Raw genomic sequence first — 22,133 nt, 5'->3', positions numbered from 1 at the left:
GAAACACCAACGCCATCGTTTTCCGGCGAGCGGTTGCACTTTGACATTTTCTTGACTGACAGGAAACAATTCCTGACATGCATTGATAAATTCTCAAAATTCGCAGTAGTGCAACCAATACTGTCACGTACCATAGCGGATATAAAAGGCCCTATCACTCAAATAGTAAACTTATTCCCCAAAACAAAGGTTATGTATTGTGATAATGAAGCAGCATTTAATTCAGAGACCAATACATCGTTATTAAAAAATAATTTTGGGATTGACGTTGTAAATGCACCTCCATTACATAGTGTTTCTAATGGCCAGGTGGAACGATTCCACAGCACATTGTCGGAAATCGCTAGATGCATTAAGCTGGAAAGAAAGATCTACGATACCGTCGAACTGATCTTACTTGCAACTATAGAGTACAACCGTTCACTGCATTCAGTGACAGGCAAAAAACCGATAGAAGTGATACACTCATCGACTGATGAGTTTAGGGAAGCCATTAGGGCAAAAATTGAGAAAGCTCAACAAATACAACTGGACAGGAATAACACACACAGACAAAACAGAGTGTTTGAGGTAGGAGAAAAAGTCTTCACCAAGTCCAACAAAAGACTAGGAAACAAACTTACCCCCTTATGCTCAGAAGAGGTAATTCAGGCAGACCTAGGCAGACCGTCTGTACTTATTAAGGGGAGGGTGGTCCACAAGGACAATATAAAATAGATATTAGTTTAACATTCATAAGTTGGTAATAGAATTAAGAAACACAGTAAGGTTAATCAAATTTTATTTTCTCTTGCAGGCTTATTTGGTCGCTTTTATTTTTAATAAATACAATAAATGCTCGGATCACCGACTATTCCCACTCAAGCTACATACCCATAGTAGATGGAAATGTAATGATTTGGGAACAACATGACTATGCTAGACATTCAAGTAATCTGTCCGAATTTTTGAGTATAATAGAAGAAACAGAAAAGTTGTCCGAGTATTTTCCGCAGTCTCATATGAGAAAACTACTAGAAGTAGATGCAAACCATACTAGAAGCCTTTTGTCCGTTCTAGAAGTGCATCATAGAATTGCTGCCAGAAGCTTGGATTTTCTTGGGACAGCACTTAAAGTCGTGGCTGGCACACCAGACGCTAAAGACCTAGAAAAAATTAGAATGACCGAAACAAAGTTAATCGAATCAAACAACAGACAGGTAATAATAAATACAGAAACCCAGAAACAGATAAACCAGCTCACTGACACGGTAAACCAAATAATTAAAGCAAAAAAGGCTGATTTGATAGACACACCACACTTATATGAGGCATTATTGGCCAGAAATAGAATGTTAATAAATGAAATCCAAAATTGAATGCTCACAATCACTCTGGCAAAAGCCAATATCATAAACCCAACTATCTTTGATCACGATGGCGTAAAATTTGTGCTTATCGAACATCCCACAGAAATTCCTATAGTTAGTCTGATGGAAGCATCTAGTATTAAGATTCTACAGTCCGAAAATATTGTCCACATTTTAATCAAATATCCCAGAATTAAGCTTATATGTAGAAAGGTCAGCATCCTCCCCGTGTCCCATGAGCATACAATACTTCAGCTTCAAGATGACACCGTAGCTGAATGCGACAAGGGCGTTCTAGCAGTAACAAGCTGCACCACAGCAACCTACGCATCGGTCTGCAAGTTGGCCACACACGACACCTGCGCACGCGAATTGCACGCCGGACGCACAGCGCGTTGTAACACGCAGCCCAGTCACCTGGAAAGTATCACAATGGTAGACGATGGCATCATGGTCTTGAACGAGAGTCCCGCTAACATCAGCACCGATGACGGCTCGACAATATCAGTCAACGGTACGTTCCTCATCACATTTGAGCGCGTAGCTGTCATCAACGGAACGAAATACGTGAACCAACGCGAGATCATAGACAGGATGCCGGGCATAGTAGCTTCGCCAACACTTACAATCATTGGCCACGACCCAGTCCTGAGCTTGCCACTATTACGAAGGATGAACAACCACAACCTACATGTCATCCAGGAACTTCAAGAAGAGGTAGCATCGGCCGGGTCACCTAGGGCATGGGTTCAGCCTGAGTCTCAGCAGTTCCATCCTCCTCTACCAGAAGTTGAGGAGAAGACGAGCCTCACAGAAGATACAGGAAATCGTGGACAACTACAAGTTGAACGGGGACGGTCATACTTCTGAGGGGAGAGTAGTTAACGAGTGCCCCTCGCACATTGTTGTGTAACATAAACAACCGCAAATGTTAGCCAACAGTTGCACTCAAGATGCCAAATCAGCGAACTTCAGTTCAGCGCCCTGAATGTGACGGTCAACCGGCGGTAATCTGATATCTTGCACATGCCGCAAGATCAGCATTATCGCTTATGCCAAGTCGGCTTAACGACTGTAGCTTTGTAGCTCTAAGTACATATATTTTGTAGCTTTGCATTCTTTGGCAATTAAATACTTTTGATTCAGCTTATGCCCCAGCTTGCTGGTGGCTCCTAGTTTTAGTTCTGTTCTTATAACGAAAGCTAACGCTTGTTAATAAACCTTGCTCCGGCAACCAGCCGTAAACACTTTGAATTATTAATTCTATACCACTGTACCACAAGGCCAGTGATAAGAGAGACAGTTATCTCTCCAACATAATCTTCATAAAGGATTCTATACCACGGAACCCGCACGAGGACCACGCATCAAGCAGCTAAGGCTACTTGGACATACGGACAACTTAGTTTACCTACATCTAAGAAGGAGTGGTCCAGCTGGCCTATTGAGGGGGCAGCGGAGATAAGCAACAGCAGTAATAACAGCAGCAGAGGAACAGCTGATTAGCAGCAACAGCAGTAGTAACAGCAGCAGCAACAGCAGTAGTAACAGAAGCAGATCAACAGCGGACAGAGAAGAAGAGGAACCGAGCGAAGCAGTGAAAAGGAGAGAACAGCAGCATACGGACGCGACTCCAGCAGCAGCAGAAAATCAGCAGAAATAAGCCGTAACATTAAGAACTTTTGTAAGCACACATACCAGGCCACCGCGATAATAATACGAATAAACAATACTCTAAATAATATCTTACATTTTGGGGCTCAACCGGACGCGTACTGCCCGTGTAAAGTGGAAAAAATCTAAAATTGTGTGTCTCATGTCTCAGAAGCCGCAAGCAGAGGAAGCGAGACAGCGAGTGGGTGAAAAGAAGAACCGAGAAAAAAGGGTTGTTTCAAGCCGGCTGCCCACAAGAGTATTGCGCAGTAGAATTATAATGGAAAATACAAGACCACCAGCCGGGAATATGCAGCAAAACGCGAACGAGGAAGCGATGAGGTCAACACTCCTAGAAGAAAACACACAGACGTTCCAACAGCTGGTTCAACTGCTCTCGATGAAAATAAATGCTGATGAAATAGACAAGAAAAATGATGCAAAGCTGGTAGTAGAAAATTTGGCAAAATATATTCCAGAATTCAACGGAGAAAATATGTCGGTACAGCAGTGGTTTATTAACTTCGAGCTAAACGCTGAAGCATACTGACTAAATGACAAACAAAAATACGTGCAAGCCCGAGCAAAAATGACAGGTACAGCCGCTCTTTTTCTCGAGTCCACAGCAGTGGATGAGTACGGCCAATTGCGTCACCAACTTTTACAGGAGTTTGAGTGTGAGCGTTTATGCAGTGCGCAAATTCACAATCAATTGTCTATGCGAGTGAAAATGGCCGGCGAAAGTTTTCACGAATATATACTACAGATGAAACGCATTGCTGCACGTGGGACAACAGACACGGAGTCGGTGATTCGATACATTGTCGACGGACTGAATTTAAAAACGGATTATAACTACACCTTGTATGGATGCAGCTCATACAAGCAGCTGCGAGAGAAGTACGAAATCTACGAAAGAACGCTCGCGGTTGATGGGGGTTTGGCCCCGAAACAAAAAGACTCACAGCCGAGCTGCATTAAGGTGTTTCCGCTGCAATCAGACTGGACACATGTCCAAGGATTGCCCGAGTGCTGCTGCCGTAAACGTTGCATATGAGGAAAAACGCCTGAAGTCTCTTAAAATTAACGACGTGCAAGTCAAGGGGCTCATAGACACCGGTGCAGATGTTTCCCTATTAAAGATGTCAGTGTTCGGCAAAATGAGTGGTATCCATCTGCAAGCCAGTTCGTCAACTTTGAGGGGACTTGGAAACAACATCACACGCTCCGCTGGGCAGTTTACGGCAGAAGTGGAGATCGACGGAATGCGACTGGCACACAAATTCCTTGTGGTGGCCGATCATGCGTCGGATGCGAATTGTTGCTTGGACACGACTTTATATCCAAGTTCACAATGACATCAACGCCAGGAGGATATAAGTTTTCTCCCCTGCCGGGGGAGGAAACTGAGGACACCAAGGAAACCAAGCAAATACTGACATAAACATTCCATCGCAGTTCAGAGGTGCCGTCCAATCAATGATTCAGGACTTTACTGAAAAGAAGCAGACTGCAGTGTGCCCGAACATGCTGAAGATCGTACCGGACGAGAAAATAGCGCCGTTTCGACATTCGCCAAGTCGAGTGGCCATCAGCGAAGCCGACGTTGTCAAGTAGCAGATCGATGAATGGGCCAACGCTGGGATAATACGACGCTCATCATCAAATTTCGCCAGTCGGACTGTAATTGTCAAGAAAAAGGATGGGAGCAGCCGGGTCTGCGTGGACTATCGTCAGTTGAACAAGATGGTCTTGAAAGATTGCTTTCCCGTTCCAATCGTTGAAGAGGTGCTGGAAAAACTGGAAAATGCTAAGGTGTTCACCATCATGGACTTAGAAAATGGGTTTTTCCACGTTCCTGTGGAAGAAAGCAGCAAAAAATATACGGCGTTCATAACGAAGGAAGGCCTCTTTGAGTTCAACCGTGCGCCTTTCGGTTTTTGCAATTCGCCAGCAGTTTTCATCCGTTTTATAAGTTTTGTATTTCAAAACCTTATAAATGAAAACATTCTTGACCTGTACATGGACGATATCGTTATACACGCTGAAACCGCCGACGAATGCCTGGGAAAGCTGAAGAAGGTTTTTGATGCAGCAGCTGAATACGGGCTGAAGATAAAGTGGAAGAAGTGCCGATTTCTGCAGTCGACCATTACATTTTTGGGTCATCAAGTTGGAGGAGGGGAAATCAAGCCTGGATTGGAGAAAACCAAAGCCGTCAGCAAGTTCCCGATGCCGAAAAACATAAAGGCTGTGCAGTCGTTTTTAGGATTAACTGGGTTTTTCGGTAAATTCATAAGAAACTATTCGCTAATCGCCAAACAACTGACCAATCTGCTGCGAAAAGATGTCCCATTTAAAATGAGTCTGGAGGAGCAGCAGGCGTTCGCTACGTTAAAGGAAGCATTGGTGAAAGAGCCGGTCTTGAAACTTTATCGCAGGAATGCAAAAACCGAGATACACACTGATGCGTCAAAGGACGGGTTTGCAGCGGCGTTGTTACAATGGCACGAAGGACAATTGCATCCGATCTTATTCTGGAGTAAGAAAACCTCGGAGTCTGAAGCACGACAGCATAGCTATATACAGGAAGCCAAAGCAATTTTCCTAGCGTGCAAAAAATTTCGTCAGTACATACTTGGAACCAACTTTAAGCTCGTAACGGATTGCGCTGCTTTCAAGCAAACGTTATGCAAGAAGGACGTTCCGCGGGAGGTAGCCCAACGGGTCCTGTACTTGCAGGACTACGACTTTGAAGTGGAACACAGACCAGGAGAACGGCTGAAGCATGTGGATTGCCTGAGTAGGTACCCAATTGATGTCATGATGGTATCTTCGGAAGTCACAGCAAGAATTAAGAAAGCCCAGCAGGAGGATACGATGATCAAAGCAGTTTCCGAAATTTTGAAAAGTAAACCATATGACAACTTTAAGTTGAAAGCTGGTCTCGTATACAAAGTGGCGCAAGGCACGGACTTGCTGGCAATACCGAAGTCATTAGAAAAAGAAATAATAACCGACGCTCACAACGCAGGACACTTTGCCGCTCAAAAAACAATGCATACCGTACAGCAGAGCTATTGGATTCCACATCTGGAAGTAAAAGTAATGCAGATCATAGGAAACTGTATGAAATGTATAAGCTACAACAAAAAGCTTGGCAAAAAAGAGGGATTCCTGCATCAAAGTGACAAAGGATCACAGCCGCTGTATACTATACACGTGGATCACCTTGGGCCTATGGATGCTACTTCAAAGCAGTACAAGTACATCTTCGCAATGGTTGATAGCTTCAGTAAGTTCGTATGGATGTATCCCACAAAAACAACAGGAGCAGACGAAGTTCTCAAGAAGTTAAGGGAGTGGTCTGATGTATTTGGTAATCCGGCACGCATAGTAAGCGATCGTGGAGCAGCATTTACATCTTCAAGCTTTGAGGAGTTTGTCAAGGAAAAGAACATCGAACACATATGGAGCACCACAGGGGTACCAAGAGGAAACGGACAAATTGAACGCGTAAACCGATCTATTCTGAGCATCATTTCCAAATTGTCGTCGGAGGAACCTGGAAGATGGTATAAGTTCGTACCGCGAGTTCAGAGGGCTATTAACAGCACTGTTCATGTGTCTACAAAGCGTTGTCTATTTGAGCTGATGATCGGGGTAAAAATGCGTTGTGGACCGGATAGCGACATACTTCAGCTAATAGAAAAAGAGATGGTTGATAATTTTGAAGACGAGAGGCAAAAGATGCGACAAGAGGCAAAAGAAAATATTCAGCAGGCCCAGGACAGATACAAGGAACAATTCGATAAAAAGCGGAAATGCGAATACGGATACAAGGTCGGAGATCTCGTAGCCATACGTAGAACACAATTTGTAACCGGAAGAAAGATGGCCAGCGAATTCTTAGGACCATACGAAATAACCAACGTGAAACGAGGCGGACGCTATAATGTTCGGAAGGCAGCAGACGTCGAAGGACCAAGCAATACGACCACAAGCAATGATAACATGAAACTATGGAGCTTCTCTGTAGAAAACGAGGACGCATGGTCATCAGGGACTGATGACTAATCAGGATGACCGAGTGTAAGAAGGAGTGTGCCAGCTGTCCTATTGAGGGGGCAGCGGAGATAAGCAACAGCAGTAATAACAGCAGCAGAGGAACAGCTGATTAGCAGCAACAGCAGTAGTAACAGCAGCAGTAACAGCAGTAGTAACAAAAGCAGATCAACAGCGGACAGAGAAGAAGAGGAACCGAGCGAAGCAGTGAAAAGGAGAGAACAGCAGCATACGGACGCGACTCAAGCAGCAGCAGAAAATCAGCAGAAATAAGCCGTAACATTAAGAACTTTTGTAAGCACACATACCAGGCCACCGCGATAATAATACGAATAAACAATACTCTAAATAATATCTTACATACATGTATGTATGTATGTTAGCAACAAAAGCTCAGCTGGTAGCTGGGAGAGGTAAGAATATTATTTACACTGGATCGGAAGCTGAAAGCAGGAGTTAGCTCGGATCAAATTAAACCTTTGGAGAAGTAGGAGGCCGCAACCGTTGGCAGAACGAGGTATGGTTTAATTTGGAGCTAGAGCGAGAAATAAATACATATGTATATACATATAGTTAAATATGCGACACTTCAGTTTAAGTTTTAAAAAAGGTTTTATTCTTTCACTTAAACTTAGCGTACATTGGTTAGTTATTTCCCCGACGATGACTTAGGTCTGATGTCTTGAACGGAATTAACTTTGGTTGAATCCTCCGACGGTGTCGCGATTGACGTTTGTCTTGAACAGAACTGAGCTGGCTTCTTAGATGTAGACTATTTATATTATGATGCTCGGTTTGGGATTCGGATTTGGATTCGCAGGCGTTGGCTTCGACTTCGGCTTCGGAGATGGAGTACGTGACTCGATCGATATGTGGGAAAGGCGGCTTTTGATGAAAGGCTTCCGCTGCGTATGAGCGGTGTTGCATTACTTGGGGGTGGCTGAGAATAGGGCCTCTGATTGGTCAGCTAGGATGGTGTGATTCTTGAGAATCGATTAGTAATTGATCTCTGAAGAGTGGCGTGATTCTGGTGCGGCTGGGTTCTAGTGCGGCTGGATTCTAGTGCGGCTGGATTCTAGTGCGGCATCTATTGTTTTATGTTCAACTTCCAGTTTAGGGTGTTTGTTTACATTGCCTGCAATCGGCTACGCGTGGTCCATTTCGAGCGTGAGATTGTTTATGAGGGTTCGAAGCTGAGAGTGTCGTATTTTTTATAGTATTGTGGGTGCAGGGTAATAGACATAGACAAGGGTATGCGGAGCATGGACTATAGATATGTCACTCCCCCATTGTTAGATTTAAGCCTGTCCTCAGGCGATTATCCTTGGATATAGTTCAGGTGCGTCTAAAACTGTGCCTGCTGGGGATTCCTCGTCTTCGTCTAAGGGTGTTTCTATGTGCGGGTCGGTTTTAGGCTTATTGCTTTTACTTAGATTAAACAATTTGTAGCTTAATCCTATTATGATTATGACAAATAGTATTATTAAGCTTACATGTAATACATTATTTAATCGCGTATTTTCTATTACGATTTCTTTGGTTTGCAAATAAGACAATGGTTTAATTTTTGTTACGTTATTGTTGATGTAGATGCTTTGTGGAAATTCTGGTATGGAGTTGGATATTAAGAATTCGTTTAACTGTACACTGCAATTATGTATTTTTATAAATGCGTTACCTTCTACTTTTATTTCTTGGTTTAGGCAATCTTGGTTTTATATGGTTTTTGGTAATTTCCAAGTAAACAATATATTGGGTTCTATGAAACTTATTTGAAAGTTTTGGTGTGCTTTGGTGTATGGACATTTTGTTTCTACTTGTTTGACTATTCCTGAAATACATTCGTCATTTATTTTTCGTTTTGATTCTTTTTCATATACCTCGTTTTCTAGAACGTAATAATTGTTTTGCGTTAGGTCAGTGAGGATGTTATTATCTTCATCTGGATATGGGACAATTTTAAGTATAGGAATATTTCTGATCTCTCGTGGGATATTGGAAATTATTAGTATTTCGTTAGTGTCTGATTTCAACCAGGTAGATGTTTTGATATTTAATAATTTCTCTGAATCGATGTGTTTCAGGTAATCCTGCCTCAATAATTTTGGATTAAAGATCCCTAATCTTGTTAGCTGCATGCCTAATTCAATATCCTCTATGTACTCTGTAAAATGTTGAAGGTTAAATATTAATATCTCTAGTTGCTTATTTCTATCATTATCCTTGTTTAATTTATTGACAACTTCTATGCCAGAATTTACTGCTTGAATTACTAAGTTTAATTCGTTAGCTTGAACACTGTGGCTAGCCAGATTGTTTATTTTCCCTTCTAATTCGACTTTATCATCTTGATCTAATGTTCCAAATAGATATTTATATACTGTGCCTACTGCATTTATAAGGCCTCTTTTGTTTCTTTTGGCTATTTTGATGCCGTTGAATTCACGTTGCAATTTCTCGATTAAATATTGAACTTGGATTACGTTATTAAATTGGGTTGCCTGTTCTAGTAAACTCTGATATGTTTCATCTGTTCTTGTTATATTAATTGTTAGATAATGGTATTCATAATTAATGGGTATGTTAATGGTATTTGTTTTGAATATGAGATATCCATTCCTTGAGTTGATGGGATCTATCTCTATATTCTGTCCGGAAGACTGTAGGGCGGTGAACATTAGTAAGATTATAATCTTAATCATGTTGTAGCTCCGGATTCCCAGTACTCTCTTCGGGTACTCTGCAATTATCGTATTTACTTTTATTAGATTTTTTCTTTCTTATGTAAACTTTTAATAGCACGGTTTTATTATATGTTCTTCTTTCTTGATCGGCGTATTCGAATGAATGTGTGTTGGCATACTTGTCGAGGACAAGTATCGATATATCGAGTACATTGGTATTTCTTATAATACTATCGATGAGTAAATCTTAAACTAATATTCAAATCTTATAAACTAATATTCATATCTTACATTCGGGCAACCTGACTACAGATCGCCCACGATCTACACACTAAGGCATACAGTTGGTTAAACATTTCTTATTCGGTATTGTCTTACTTAACATACTATTTCATCGATTAACAACATGAGACCATGGTTTTATCCTTACACTCTACCCAGGGTTTAAGCCTTGCTGGTTCTAATATACTTCGGAATGGCATTTGCGTCAACTGACAGTCCTCAATGTCGACAACCTCATAACGATCATTATCCAATACTCTATTGATCCTGTACGGTCCTCGATACTTTGGTGCGAACTTCTTATTGATCCCCGGTGTTGTGTCCACATGCCGGACTGCTACATAGTCACCAGGTTCATACTTTAATGGGGCTCTATGTTTATGGGCATACATCTTCTCATTTCTTTTCTGCGACAACCGTATGTTCTCACTTGCTATTTCACTTATAGTTTCCAACTCTCTAAGTTCTGACGCTAACTTCTCCTCTAGGTATTCGGTAAATTCATCAACAACGGGTCCTTTCTGGGGTATTCCAAATAACAATGTGCTAGGTGTCTTTTCCGTACTGCTGTTAACGGAGTTATTAATGGCGTGCTCTACCTTGCTCATCAACCTATACCAATCGGCTTGCTCAAGGGGCTCTGACAGTTTTCCTAACATAGGAGTAAGAACACGATTCACCCGCTCCACTTGGCCATTCGCCTGCGGTGCACCTGTAGCTACCTCTTAATGTGCTCTATCCCTCTCTCCTGCAGAAAACTAGAGAACTCTAACGAGGTGAAACAGGTCCCACGATCTGATATTATCCTAGTAGGGCGACTATAGAAATCAAAATATTTACTTAAGGCATCCTTCGCTTCTATCCCGGTACTATTATCCGGGAACAATTTGACAAACTTAGTGAATGCATCTATTACCACAAGGAGGTGTTTTCGCTTAGATCTAATACTCGGCAACGGACCCAAATGATCAACATGTAGGGTATGAAAAGGAACACACGACTTTGGGATACTATGGAGCGTTCTGTTATGGATTGTTTTAGGCATCGAGTGTAGTATACACGGTAGACAGTTTTGATGAACCTTGCCACTTTACTTCTCATTGACGGAAACCAGTAGGCCCTCAAAAGGTCACTCACGCACTTCTCTGCGGCCAGATGTCCTAGTTTTTCGTGTGACCGCCTTATCAACTGCTCTTCCATACACATTGGTACATAGAAACATAGTTTGTTTTCACAACTCCTCTTGTAAACAATACCATCTATCATTTCAAAATCTACTTCAATTCCATCCTCTAGCATTTTTCGAATCCTAACTACTTCCTTGTCTCGCATCTGTTCTGTTTGCAATATCAAATCAACATCTTCCGGCGTTGCACCTACTACCCCAACTATCAATGATTTTAGTAATCTTTCCTCCTGAAACTCTAACTTGTCCCTCTCTACTGTATCCTCAACTCATTTTTTCTCTTTATCTGAATTCCTACTACTAATGTACTTTACTACCCCCACCACATCGTTAACGCTTCCTCTACATTGGCTCAAATCTCTAATTTCAATCTTCCATCCATCCTCTTCCCTATATTCACTATTCTCTATGTTATCTCTACAATCACCACCAAGGTTCTCTCTATCATCAGAATTCCACCTATTTCCCAATCTACTTCCTACTGCACTTGATTCTCCACACTCAATCGCAGGGTTCTGTACGGTACTACTTCGCTCTCTATTGATATTTAATTCTCTACACTTAATCACAGGGTTCTCTACGGTACCTCTATGCTCACTACCAGTGTTGTCTCTACTTACACTATTCCTTGTATATTGCTTTCTACTCTCATCTTTTTCTAAATTAGACTTTTCTAAACCGTATTTGACTCTATAACCATCCTCTAACATATTCGTCACTTGATCTTGTCTGCTCAGCGCATCAACGTGCGCCATACTGGCCCCAGGTCTGTGCATAATGGAGTAATCATAGTTCTCTAACTCTAGGGAGGACTAATTGACTTTCTGGTTAACGTCTGTACTAACGAATTACAATCCGTGATTATTTTGAAGGACCTATGCTCCAAATATGCTCTTAAACGCCTCAATGCATAAATTATAGCCAATGTCTCTAGTTCGAAACTATGATAACGTGATTCTCTTTCTGTTGTTTTGCCGGAATAATAGGACACAGGGTGCATCTTCCCATCATCTTGTCTTTGCATCAGTATTGCGCCATAACCGTATGAACTTGCGTCTGTATGTAATTCCGTTTCTCTATTTGGGCTAAAAATGGCTAATACCGGAGGATTTGCCAACGCATTCTTAAGAGTTTCAAACGTCTTCACCTGTTCTCTATTCATGGGAAACGGACCACCTTCTTTTAACAACTGCACCAAGGGCTTAGCTGTCGTCGCAAATGACAACATGAAACGTCGAAAATACGAAAAGAATCCCAAGCATGAGTGCAGTGCTTTTACATTTTGAGGGACTGGGTATTTTTTCAAGGCCTCAATATGGGAATCACTAGGAACTATTCCGTTTTGATTAACTTTATACCCCAGGAAATCGATGTTTCGATTGACAAACCTACACTTTTTTAGATTTATCTCTAAATTTTGCTCGCTAAACCGAATGCATAGTCTTTTTAATATATCCATGTGTTCTTCAACTGTTTTAGTCGCTACTAATATATCATCCATGTACACTACAATGCTTTTGTTCCTAATAAAGTCTCTCAAGAGCTCCGAAATAAATCTCTGAAAAATAGCGGATCCATTTTTTAACCCAAAGGGCATTCTCAAGTACTCATACTGTCCTTGCGGTGTCACAAACGATGTATACGGAACTGATTTTTCTTCTACGCCTATTTGATGATACCCACTTTTCAAATCTATAATGGAAAAACAGCACTTGTTTTCTAAAAACTCAAGACAGTCCTCAATAAGGGGCAATGGGAAATTATCTTTAACAATTCGTTTGTTCAGACCACGGTAATCGACACACATTCGAAGTTCTCCTGATTTTTTTTTTACTAGGACCAACGGGGAAGCATATGGAGACTCACTATGACGGATTACTTTCTTTTCTAACAGATCATCTACTATTTCAGCTACTTTCTCTCTCTCATGGTAGGAAAAACGACGCGGAGTACAATGAAATGGTGTTGTTTCTGTTACACGAATCTGCATCTGATACTTTGGTGGTGCTTTAAAGTCAAATTCTTTGTGTAAATAGTATGTCTTAATAAATTCCCTACACTTTTCTGCAAGAGTGAGGCCAAATTCGAAACCTACGTTAATATGTTCCTCTTCATCAATCTCTACATACGCACAAAAGTTACTGAATTCGTCGCCTTGATTCATATTCTCGATGGCCATTTTGTCATTCCTTGAGTTTTCTTGTGTCTGATTTTTAAATGGATTAGAACGTTTGATTAGCTCGCTTCTTTCTGATTGATAACCATCTAACTTATCATATAGTCTTATGTTAATATTATTTTTACGTTCGGTGAATAAAGACGCGCAGGTTAAACTAATAGCTTTTTGCTTTAACGAACTTAATGATGTGGGTTGCTTCGCATTGATATTTTTCTTATGAACTAATTTTACTTCAATAACTTTAAGGGCATCGCGTCCCAACAATACCGGCAAAGGCAGCATGTTATCATCTACGATGTTTAATAAAACGATATATTTCTTTGTGCAAAATTCAATATGGCACTTAAATTTTCCCCATATGGGAATTGGTCCTCCTAGTCCATAGTATTTCCTAACTTCATTATAGGCTTCAACTATAGCCGACTTCGGTATCAAAGACTTATGAATAAAACTTACAGGGCTACCTGTATCAAATAGACTAAAAATACTGACGCCTCTTTGTTCACCAAACGGAAGTCATAAAGTGATTAACTGGACAGCCGCTAAATCGTCGTTGTTTTTTTCTCCTGGTCGCTCCTCATCTTGAACTGCAGCTACCCTAGTGGCCATCTTTCGTTTCGGGCACTGCGAATATAGGTGGCTGGTACTCCAACAGTTAAAACATGCCCCATCCGGTCTCTTTGGCTGACTGCATTCCTTCATAACGTGCCCAAATTGCCGACAGTTGTAGCAACGCATTGCGCCACCACCTTGCTGCTGCCCAACTGCCATACTCACATTTAGTTTTCTCTTTGTCATACCTTCGCTACGAATTGCTACGACGCCAGGAGCTCTTCTGACCTTATCATAGGTGACCATCTTGTCACGCAACTTGTTGAGTGTGCCGCAATATAGCATGGATGCTGCCATGCCCGTCTTGTCCTGCAGTCCCTCTATGATGAATTTGACTACATCGCTCGTGGCCATGTCTGCTTGCGACGCTATGCTGCACATTGCGACGAAATATTGCAATGCGCTTTCATTATTTGCAATTTTCCGTGCCTCCAGTCGCTTTCCAATGTCCCACGCTGTCACTTTCTGCTCAAAGACGTTGAGCAATTCTGCTCGCATCAATTGCCAAGTCAAAGGCGCCACATGGTCGATGTACGCCTTCGCCGATCCGCCTAGCAGCCGCTTCGCTAATATCCAGCATTTGGACTCGGATACACCATGGAAATTCATAATGTCCTCAAAGTTACTTATCCAACTGGTTACAGCCTGGTCGTCATCTCCAGAAAATGGACGCATCAACGCCTCAATGTGTGTCAAGTCGATGCAATCTCTCGGCGTTTCCAACTCCATAGCCTCTTTCTCCGTTTTCAATATGCTTAATTTGAGATCAGCTAAGCGCTTGCGAGAAACGTACAATTGTTCCAACTGCTGCAAACGGCGCGATTCTTCATCGTATTCATCTGATCGCATGGTCAATTTCGAACAAGCGTTGTCTTGTCGCGGCATGAATGCTTCTCGAGCCTTCTGCACATTTTCACCATATTCTTCTGGCGCCGCTTTTACTGCGTGTTGTGCACTACGGTTGTCTCTATCTATCTCGCGCTCAACCGGGACTGCAAAAATGTCTGCCTGCATAGTCTCGTCTGCGCTTGGCGCCGTATTTCCTAGCTCATGCGTGTCTTCCATGATTTTTTTCACTGCAGTACGTAATTGGTGTATGTTGGCATCTTGATCAAAATATACGTTATGTCGCTACGCAATATGTCGCTAAGTTCACTTTTGGTTTTCGCTCTTATGTCTGCATTGTTCATCGCAGAGTTTTTTTTTTTTTGTTTTTTTTGGGCAAACCCCACACCTGATATGTAAAATTTTAATAGCACGGTTTTATTATATGTTCTTCTTTCTTGATCGGCGTATTCGAATGAATGTGTGTTGGCATATCGATACTTGTCGAGGACAAGTATCGATATATCGAGTACATTGGTATTTCTTATAATACTATCGATGAGTAAATCTTAAACTAATATTCAAATCTTATAAACTAATATTCATATCTTACACTTTTGAATTTCGTTTTATAGTGGGTGATTTTCCTCCATCTATTTTTCTCTTCAAAGTGCTTTGCGTCTACCTGCCTAATTTACCCTGTTCTTTTGAACGGGTTGGTTGTTTTTGTTTTAACTAGGGGTGCATTCTTGTAGCGTGTGTCTACTTCAAAGTCGACTCTATCGTTATTCAAATGATTGATCTTCCTAACTTTATTCAGTTGGGTGTTATAATCTGGTAGTCCGGCGTACAGGAAGATATCAGCTGGGATCCTTTTGTAGTATTATGAACCGTTTTATGGTTATAAGTGTATAGAATTAACTCGAATTTTGTGAGCTTGTTTTCTATGTTATCCTCACTTGAAATGATTCTTAATTTTTCATTGATCGTTTTATGTAGTCGTTCTACATCAGAAACTCCGTTTTTACTGGTAGTGATTTCGATTTTCACATTTTCCGCATTCAACCATGCTTGCAATGCTGCGCACATAAAGGCTGAATCTTTGTCGGCTTTAATTCCCTGTGGCTTGCCCATTTCGTTAAAGACTTTTATGATGGCTCTCTTGGTTTCTAACCAGTCACGACTCTTAACTTCTATAAGGGTAGCGAATTTAGAATATACATCAATGCATGATAGGAATTGTTGATTGCCTACCAAATAGAAATCCATGACATACTTTTCTCTGATATTTTGTATTTCAGGGGTGATTTCGAAGGTTTAATTGGTGTTACGATGCTCTGTTTTAGCAACGTTGCACGTAGGACATTCATTGATAATATTTTGGATTAACTTTTGATAATCGGGGTAGTAGAATTTTCCTTTAAACCAATTGGTGGTCTTTTCGATACCTGGGTGAAGTAGCTCTTTATGATTCTTCAATATTTGTTCTTTGAATTCGGAGTAGTTCGGAATATTTATGAGTTTGGTACTGGATTTAATCAGTTTAGTGAAGTGATTTGGACTGATTATCTCCAGGAATGCCCTTTGGAACAGTGGGAAGTCCGCTTCGTTATGGAAATATAGTGCACTCTTTTTGGTACACACATATTCCTTTATTATATATTTTGCTAATGATTCTGTCATTTCGGTATATGTGATTTTTATCAGTATCTTGTGGAAATAGTGGGATGTTTCTACCTTATCCTCATTACCTTTAATCAGGTCAGTTTGAATATTATAGTAATTGATTGGTCTCTCTGTAAGTGGAATATAATTTGTATTATCTTCTTGCGCGCTATGGGCCGTTGCACAATCACTATTAATGGTTTCCCCGAGTAGGTTTTCGTTAATCTTTACTCTTGATAGCGCATCGGCTACATGGTTCTCCTTTCCGGGTAAATATTTTATTTTGAAGTCAAATTCATTTAATTTGATCTTCCATCGTTGTAGCTTCATATTTGGTTCCTTGAGGTTATTCAACCAAATCAAGGGTTTGTGATCACTCAATATCTCAAACGTTCTACCAAACAGGTATGATCTGAAATACTTAGTTGCCCAAACTATAGCTAGTAATTCCTTTTCTATGGCTGAATAATTGATTTCGTGTTCGTTTAAGGTTCTACTTGCATAGCAGATTGGTTTGTGGTCTTGCGACAACACTGCTCCTAATGCAATGTTACTTGCATCGGTTGTTACCGTGAACATTCTGTTGAAATCTGGGAATGCGAGGATGGGGTCTGAGGTGATAAGTACTTTCAATTTTTCGAAGGCCTCGACGTATTTTTCCTCGGTTGGGTCTATGACTGCTCGTTTCTTTAATTTGAGTGTCAAATGAATGAATTGAATAGAAATAGGAATGAATTTCCTATAGAATCCACATAAACCTATGAATGATTTGATTTTTGTGGTTGTATTGGGTATTGGGAAGTTTATTATGGCAGATATTTTCTTTGGATTAGGAACTATGCCGTTAGTTGTTACTACATGGCCTAGGAATTCCGTTTCTTTCTTCAGGAATTCACACTTATCCATTTGTAGCTTTAAGTTGGCGTCTCTCAACTTTCCAAATACTCTCCTTAGTGACAACAGGTGTTCTTCCAATGAAGTGGAAAATATAATGATGTCGTCTAAGTATACGAGGCAATCTTTGAAGATTAACTCTTCTAGCAGATTGTTCATACATCTTTGGAAGGTAGCGGGGGCAGGGGTTAGCCCAAAGGGCATACGAGTGAACTCGTAATGACCATGCTTCGTGGAGAACGCTGTTTTTGGGATTGAGCTAGGTTCCATAGGAATTTGATGGAATCCCTTAGCTAAATCGATTGTTGTGAAATATTGGCACCTACCTAGTTTATCTAGTATTTCGACCATTCTGGGTGTAGGAAATTTATCCTTGATTGTCACCTCGTTTAGACTTCTATAATCTACTACCATACGATATTTCTGCTTTCCTGAAGCATCTATTTTCTTTGGTATCATAGCGATGGGTGCACAATAGGGAGAATTCGACTTACGACTGATTCCCTGTCTAATCATATCTTTGATTTGTTGAGTCACTTCTTGATCGTGTATTTAAGCATATTTATATGGTCGACGATATACAGGATCTTCGTGATGGGTTTTAATTTCGTGTTTTATAGTACTAGTGAAGGTCAAAATGTCACCTTCTTTATACTGCACGTCCTTAAATTCATAGAGAACTTTCTTTAGTTTCTCCTTTTCTTCGTCATTTAAATGTTCCAACCTTAGCTGGTTGCATTCCCTTAATTCATTCTCTAATGCGGAAGCGAAGTATTGCTCTCCTTCAGGAGATGGGTCAAGGCCCTTAGGTGTAGATATATCTTCCTTTGAAGATGGCTTAACACCTTTGTGTGCGGTCTTGCCGACGGCAATTGCTTCTCCACTTTGGATGATTGGGTATGACCTTTCTCCTAACGTTACCGTTTCATTTCGGTAATCGATGACGGCTTTGCTGGCCATCAAATATTCTCTGCCTAAGAGTATGTCATAATTTTCAGAAAAATTATGAATATAAAATTTTTGTTTTGTCGGACAGTTTTTGGTTGCATTACGTGTAATGCTCTGAGTCAGACGGACGGGTCCATTGATGGTATGGACGGTGAGGTTGTCGCTATCGACTTTGGAATCTGTATAGTTTTCTTTTATTATATTTATTGACGATCCCGAGTCCGCGATACCTCTTAATTTTGTATTATTTACGATTATTTCTATATATGGTCTTCCTCGATTTCTTCCGAGGCACTCTGCTGAAATTTACATCCATTTTCATTTGTCCGCTTTGGCTTTCCCTAGATCGTTTGACTGGCTGATTTGGTGCACTGCTACCTGCCTGAGTCTGATTGATTTGATAGTTTGTGGGATTCTGTACTCTGCCCTGGTTTAAGGAATTTCTAAATTCGTTAAATAATCCTTTATTATTTACGGCATTATTTCCTGAATTATTTCGATTCGATCCACGATTATTTCTGGAAGTACTTGGGTTTTGATTGTTATAATCGTTACTACTATAGCGAGGGTAATAAGTTCCAACATTCCTACGATTGTTATTTCCGTTTCTTGAGTGTTCGTGATTCTTGTTATCAGTTACGAAATTTTCGTAGATTCCTAACTCTTGAGCTGATTTTTCTAGATTAGCCATAGTAGAAATGTCTTTCTTTGCTAAAATGATGAACAGTTTATTGGGTAGAGCATCTTCTATGGTATGTCTGGTGGCATTTGCCAGAGCGTTTTTAAAGATTATCTTATTTTCTGGGCTAGTCTCCAGATTTAGTTTACTTACTATAACATTTGACTTAATTTCTAGTTCCTCTACGAACTTACGAATATTCCCATTGAATTTGGTGTCGTGTAATTGTTGTAGCAGCGTTTCGTATGGAGTGTGGTTGTTGAATTTGCTGATTAGGGCTGCTTTTGGATCGGTCCAGGTGTTGGGTTGAAGGCTTTGTGATAAAAGTTGTGCTCGTCCGCACAGTTGACCCTCAGTGGCGCCGTACATGATGCTTTGTTGCCGGATGTCTTCTGTTGGGTACAATTCGGGGATGTACTCAATCCTGCTTTCTCTGATCACTGTAGGTTATTACGCACTGTAACTGTCACTTCGCCAATTGATCGTCTTAAAAAAAGGATTCACTTTTAACTGAGATCCTACCGACTGCGCCAGTTAAATATGCGACACTTCAGTTTAAGTTTTAAAAAAGGTTTTATTCTTTCACTTAAACTTAGCGTACATTGGTTAGTTATTTCCCCGACGATGACTGAGGTCTGATGTCTTGAACGGAATTAACTTTGGTTGAATTCTCCGACGGTGTCGCGATTGACGTTTGTCTTGAACCGAACTGAGCTGGCTTCTTAGATGTAGACTATTTATATTATGATGCTCGGTTTGGGATTCGGATTTGGATTCGGAGGCGTTGGCTTCGACTTCGGCTTCGGAGATGGAGTACGTGACTCGATCGATATGTGGGAAAGGCGGCTTTTGATGAAAGGCTTCCGCTGCGTATGAGCGGTGTTGCATTACTTGGGGGTGGCTGAGAATAGGGCCTCTGATTGGTCAGCTAGGGTGGTGTGATTCTTGAGAATCGATTAGTAATTGATCTCTGAAGAGTGGCGTGATTCTGGTGCGGCTGGATTCTAGTGCGGCATCTATTGTTTTATGTTCAACTTCCAGTTTAGGGAGTTTGTTTACATTGCCTGCAATCGGCTACGCGTGGTCCATTTCGAGCGTGAGATTGTTTATGAGGGTTCGAAGCTGAAGGTGTCGTATTGTTTATAGTATTGTGGGTGCAGGGTAATAGACATAGACAAGGGTATGCGGAGCATGGACTATAGATATGTCACTATATGTATGTACATATGCCACGGGAACTCGGACTGGGATGGAAAACTCGCACAAAATCACTGCACTGTTGTTAGGCACAATCGAAGAGTACTTATCTTGAACTTGGAGCGATCCGCCGATGCTGGCTGGGGTGAGCTTCTCCTTATGGGGAAGGCGAAGATCCGGCTCGAAGGACCAATGTTTGTAGTCGGGCGGATCGAGGTTCAATTATCCAACGGCGAGGTGTATGTTCCAGTTTAAACTCCTAGCAGTCGTCACAGAAAGGAAAGGCCGATGGGTTTCGTTGTGTATATATATATATATTGTTCATGTAGTTATTGGGTATTCGCGCGGTATGTCGACAGGTTGAAGCGGGGGTGAAAACGTAACTAATTAACTCTATGCCTTATGATGCTTTTGCTGCCGTGAGCGCCGAGTGGATCGTGGATTGTGGATCCGAGCGCCCTGAACAAGATTTATTAATCAAACTTTCAGTCGGCCTAGGGAAAAGCCCCAGTGCAACGTGGTCCACCGATCAGTCTTCATGGCACACCACCTTCTAGAGCCACCCCCGAACGGTTGCCGTTGATCCGACGACCGACGACCATGGCGGGCACAGAGTCCACATTGTAATCCAGATCCAGCTCCAGAAACCCTACCCGAATTATCTGGTATATAATTTTGGACAGTTGTGATTAACTGACAAACACACGGAGAAATTATTGATTATGAAATACACATAAGTGTTTGTATTTGTAAGGTAGGTGTCATAATCACAAGCTCAAGATTCTTGACTTAGATTTCAGCCCGGTTCTGGTGGTAGCACTTGTACAGCTCATAGCTGGTTTCGCACTTGTCGGCGCCCTTGAGGGAGTCTCATTTGGCCTGGACCGCCTTAACCTTGTCGACGCCGGCAATTGGATCCAGCTTGGCCAGGACCACATCGTGCTTGATCTGGCCATCTACCACGAATCCGGCCTTTTCTAAGAAGCAGTTGGCGAAGCACTTTACCTTCGGATCGGCATCTTCGAAATTGCCGGCGCGCAGGGCCAGAGCCTGCTCCTTGGTGACTCCCTCTTGCCCGGCGCAAGCCTTGGCCCTCTCCTTAAGCTCGGCCTTCTGTGTGTCTGTCAATTCCTGCGGGAAGTCAAACGCGAGAGTTACAGTCATTGGAGGGGAAACACGGGAGCTCTCGACTTACAACCGCAGCGGCCAGTGTGGCGAAGGCAGCCAAGATGATGAATACTTTCATGATGCTGATCGAAATGTTGTCTAGAACTTTGTGGAAGCGAAACTGCTAACTCTATTCAGTGCGCAGCGTGCTTTTATACGACCCCAGAAACTAGACTTTTGAACCCTGGAACTGATTAGCTTTTATTTTGGTCAATCGTTGAGAGTTCCCACTTGGCCGTTCCCTTTTCTCTAAATTCGAAACCACTTTATCATAATGACTTTTTGTTATTGCTGGCTTTTGTTGTTTGTGTGAGATCGGAAAAAACTATCATTCACTTAATATTTGTATTGCCAAGGCAAGGCAATATTTGTGCAGGGCTACGCAGCCTATTAATATTTTGCACATCCTTGGGTACGCTGCTTTAAAATGCCTTGTCCTGACGTGGCTTCCTCAGTACCAGCCACAGCCTCAGCCCCATCATATTTGGGTCACGTCAGATCCCCGAGAACTGATATCATTTGGGTGCCTTTCACTTGCTGGCCAGGCCATGTTTACTTGGGCCCCACAGGCACACCAGATGAATGATGAGCTCTTTGGTTATGTGTAGTCTAAACATTTTTGCGATTCAGGGTTAGAGATATGGGGACTCTGCATTGGTTCTGCTATAGATAATCCCCACTGCTTGCACAGGCAGAGAGGCGCTTTTGTAATTAGTTTCTGTTGCGGTTTAGAGATAAGTAGCAAAGA

General features: G+C 41.6%; 1 protein-coding gene across 1 annotated transcript; it reads right to left on the bottom strand.

The window, feature by feature from the left end:
- Positions 1-20,994: 20,994 nt before the first annotated feature.
- LOC117193485 (general odorant-binding protein 56d-like) lies at positions 20,995-21,495 on the bottom strand. The gene is made up of 2 exons (XM_033398235.1): positions 21,414-21,495; positions 20,995-21,349 (listed from the first exon to the last, which is right to left on the bottom strand). Exons 1-2 carry the CDS (start codon positions 21,462-21,464, stop codon positions 21,089-21,091), a joined length of 312 nt encoding a protein of 103 aa, XP_033254126.1. The 5' UTR covers positions 21,465-21,495; the 3' UTR covers positions 20,995-21,088.
- Between the last annotated feature and the right edge of the window lie 638 nt (positions 21,496-22,133).

This window comes from Drosophila miranda, assembly GCF_003369915.1.
Source record: "Drosophila miranda strain MSH22 chromosome Y unlocalized genomic scaffold, D.miranda_PacBio2.1 Contig_Y2_pilon, whole genome shotgun sequence".
Lineage (NCBI taxonomy): Eukaryota > Metazoa > Arthropoda > Insecta > Diptera > Drosophilidae > Drosophila > Drosophila miranda.
Note: the sequence above shows the minus strand (reverse complement) of the source record. Positions and strands in the feature narration are given on the sequence as shown.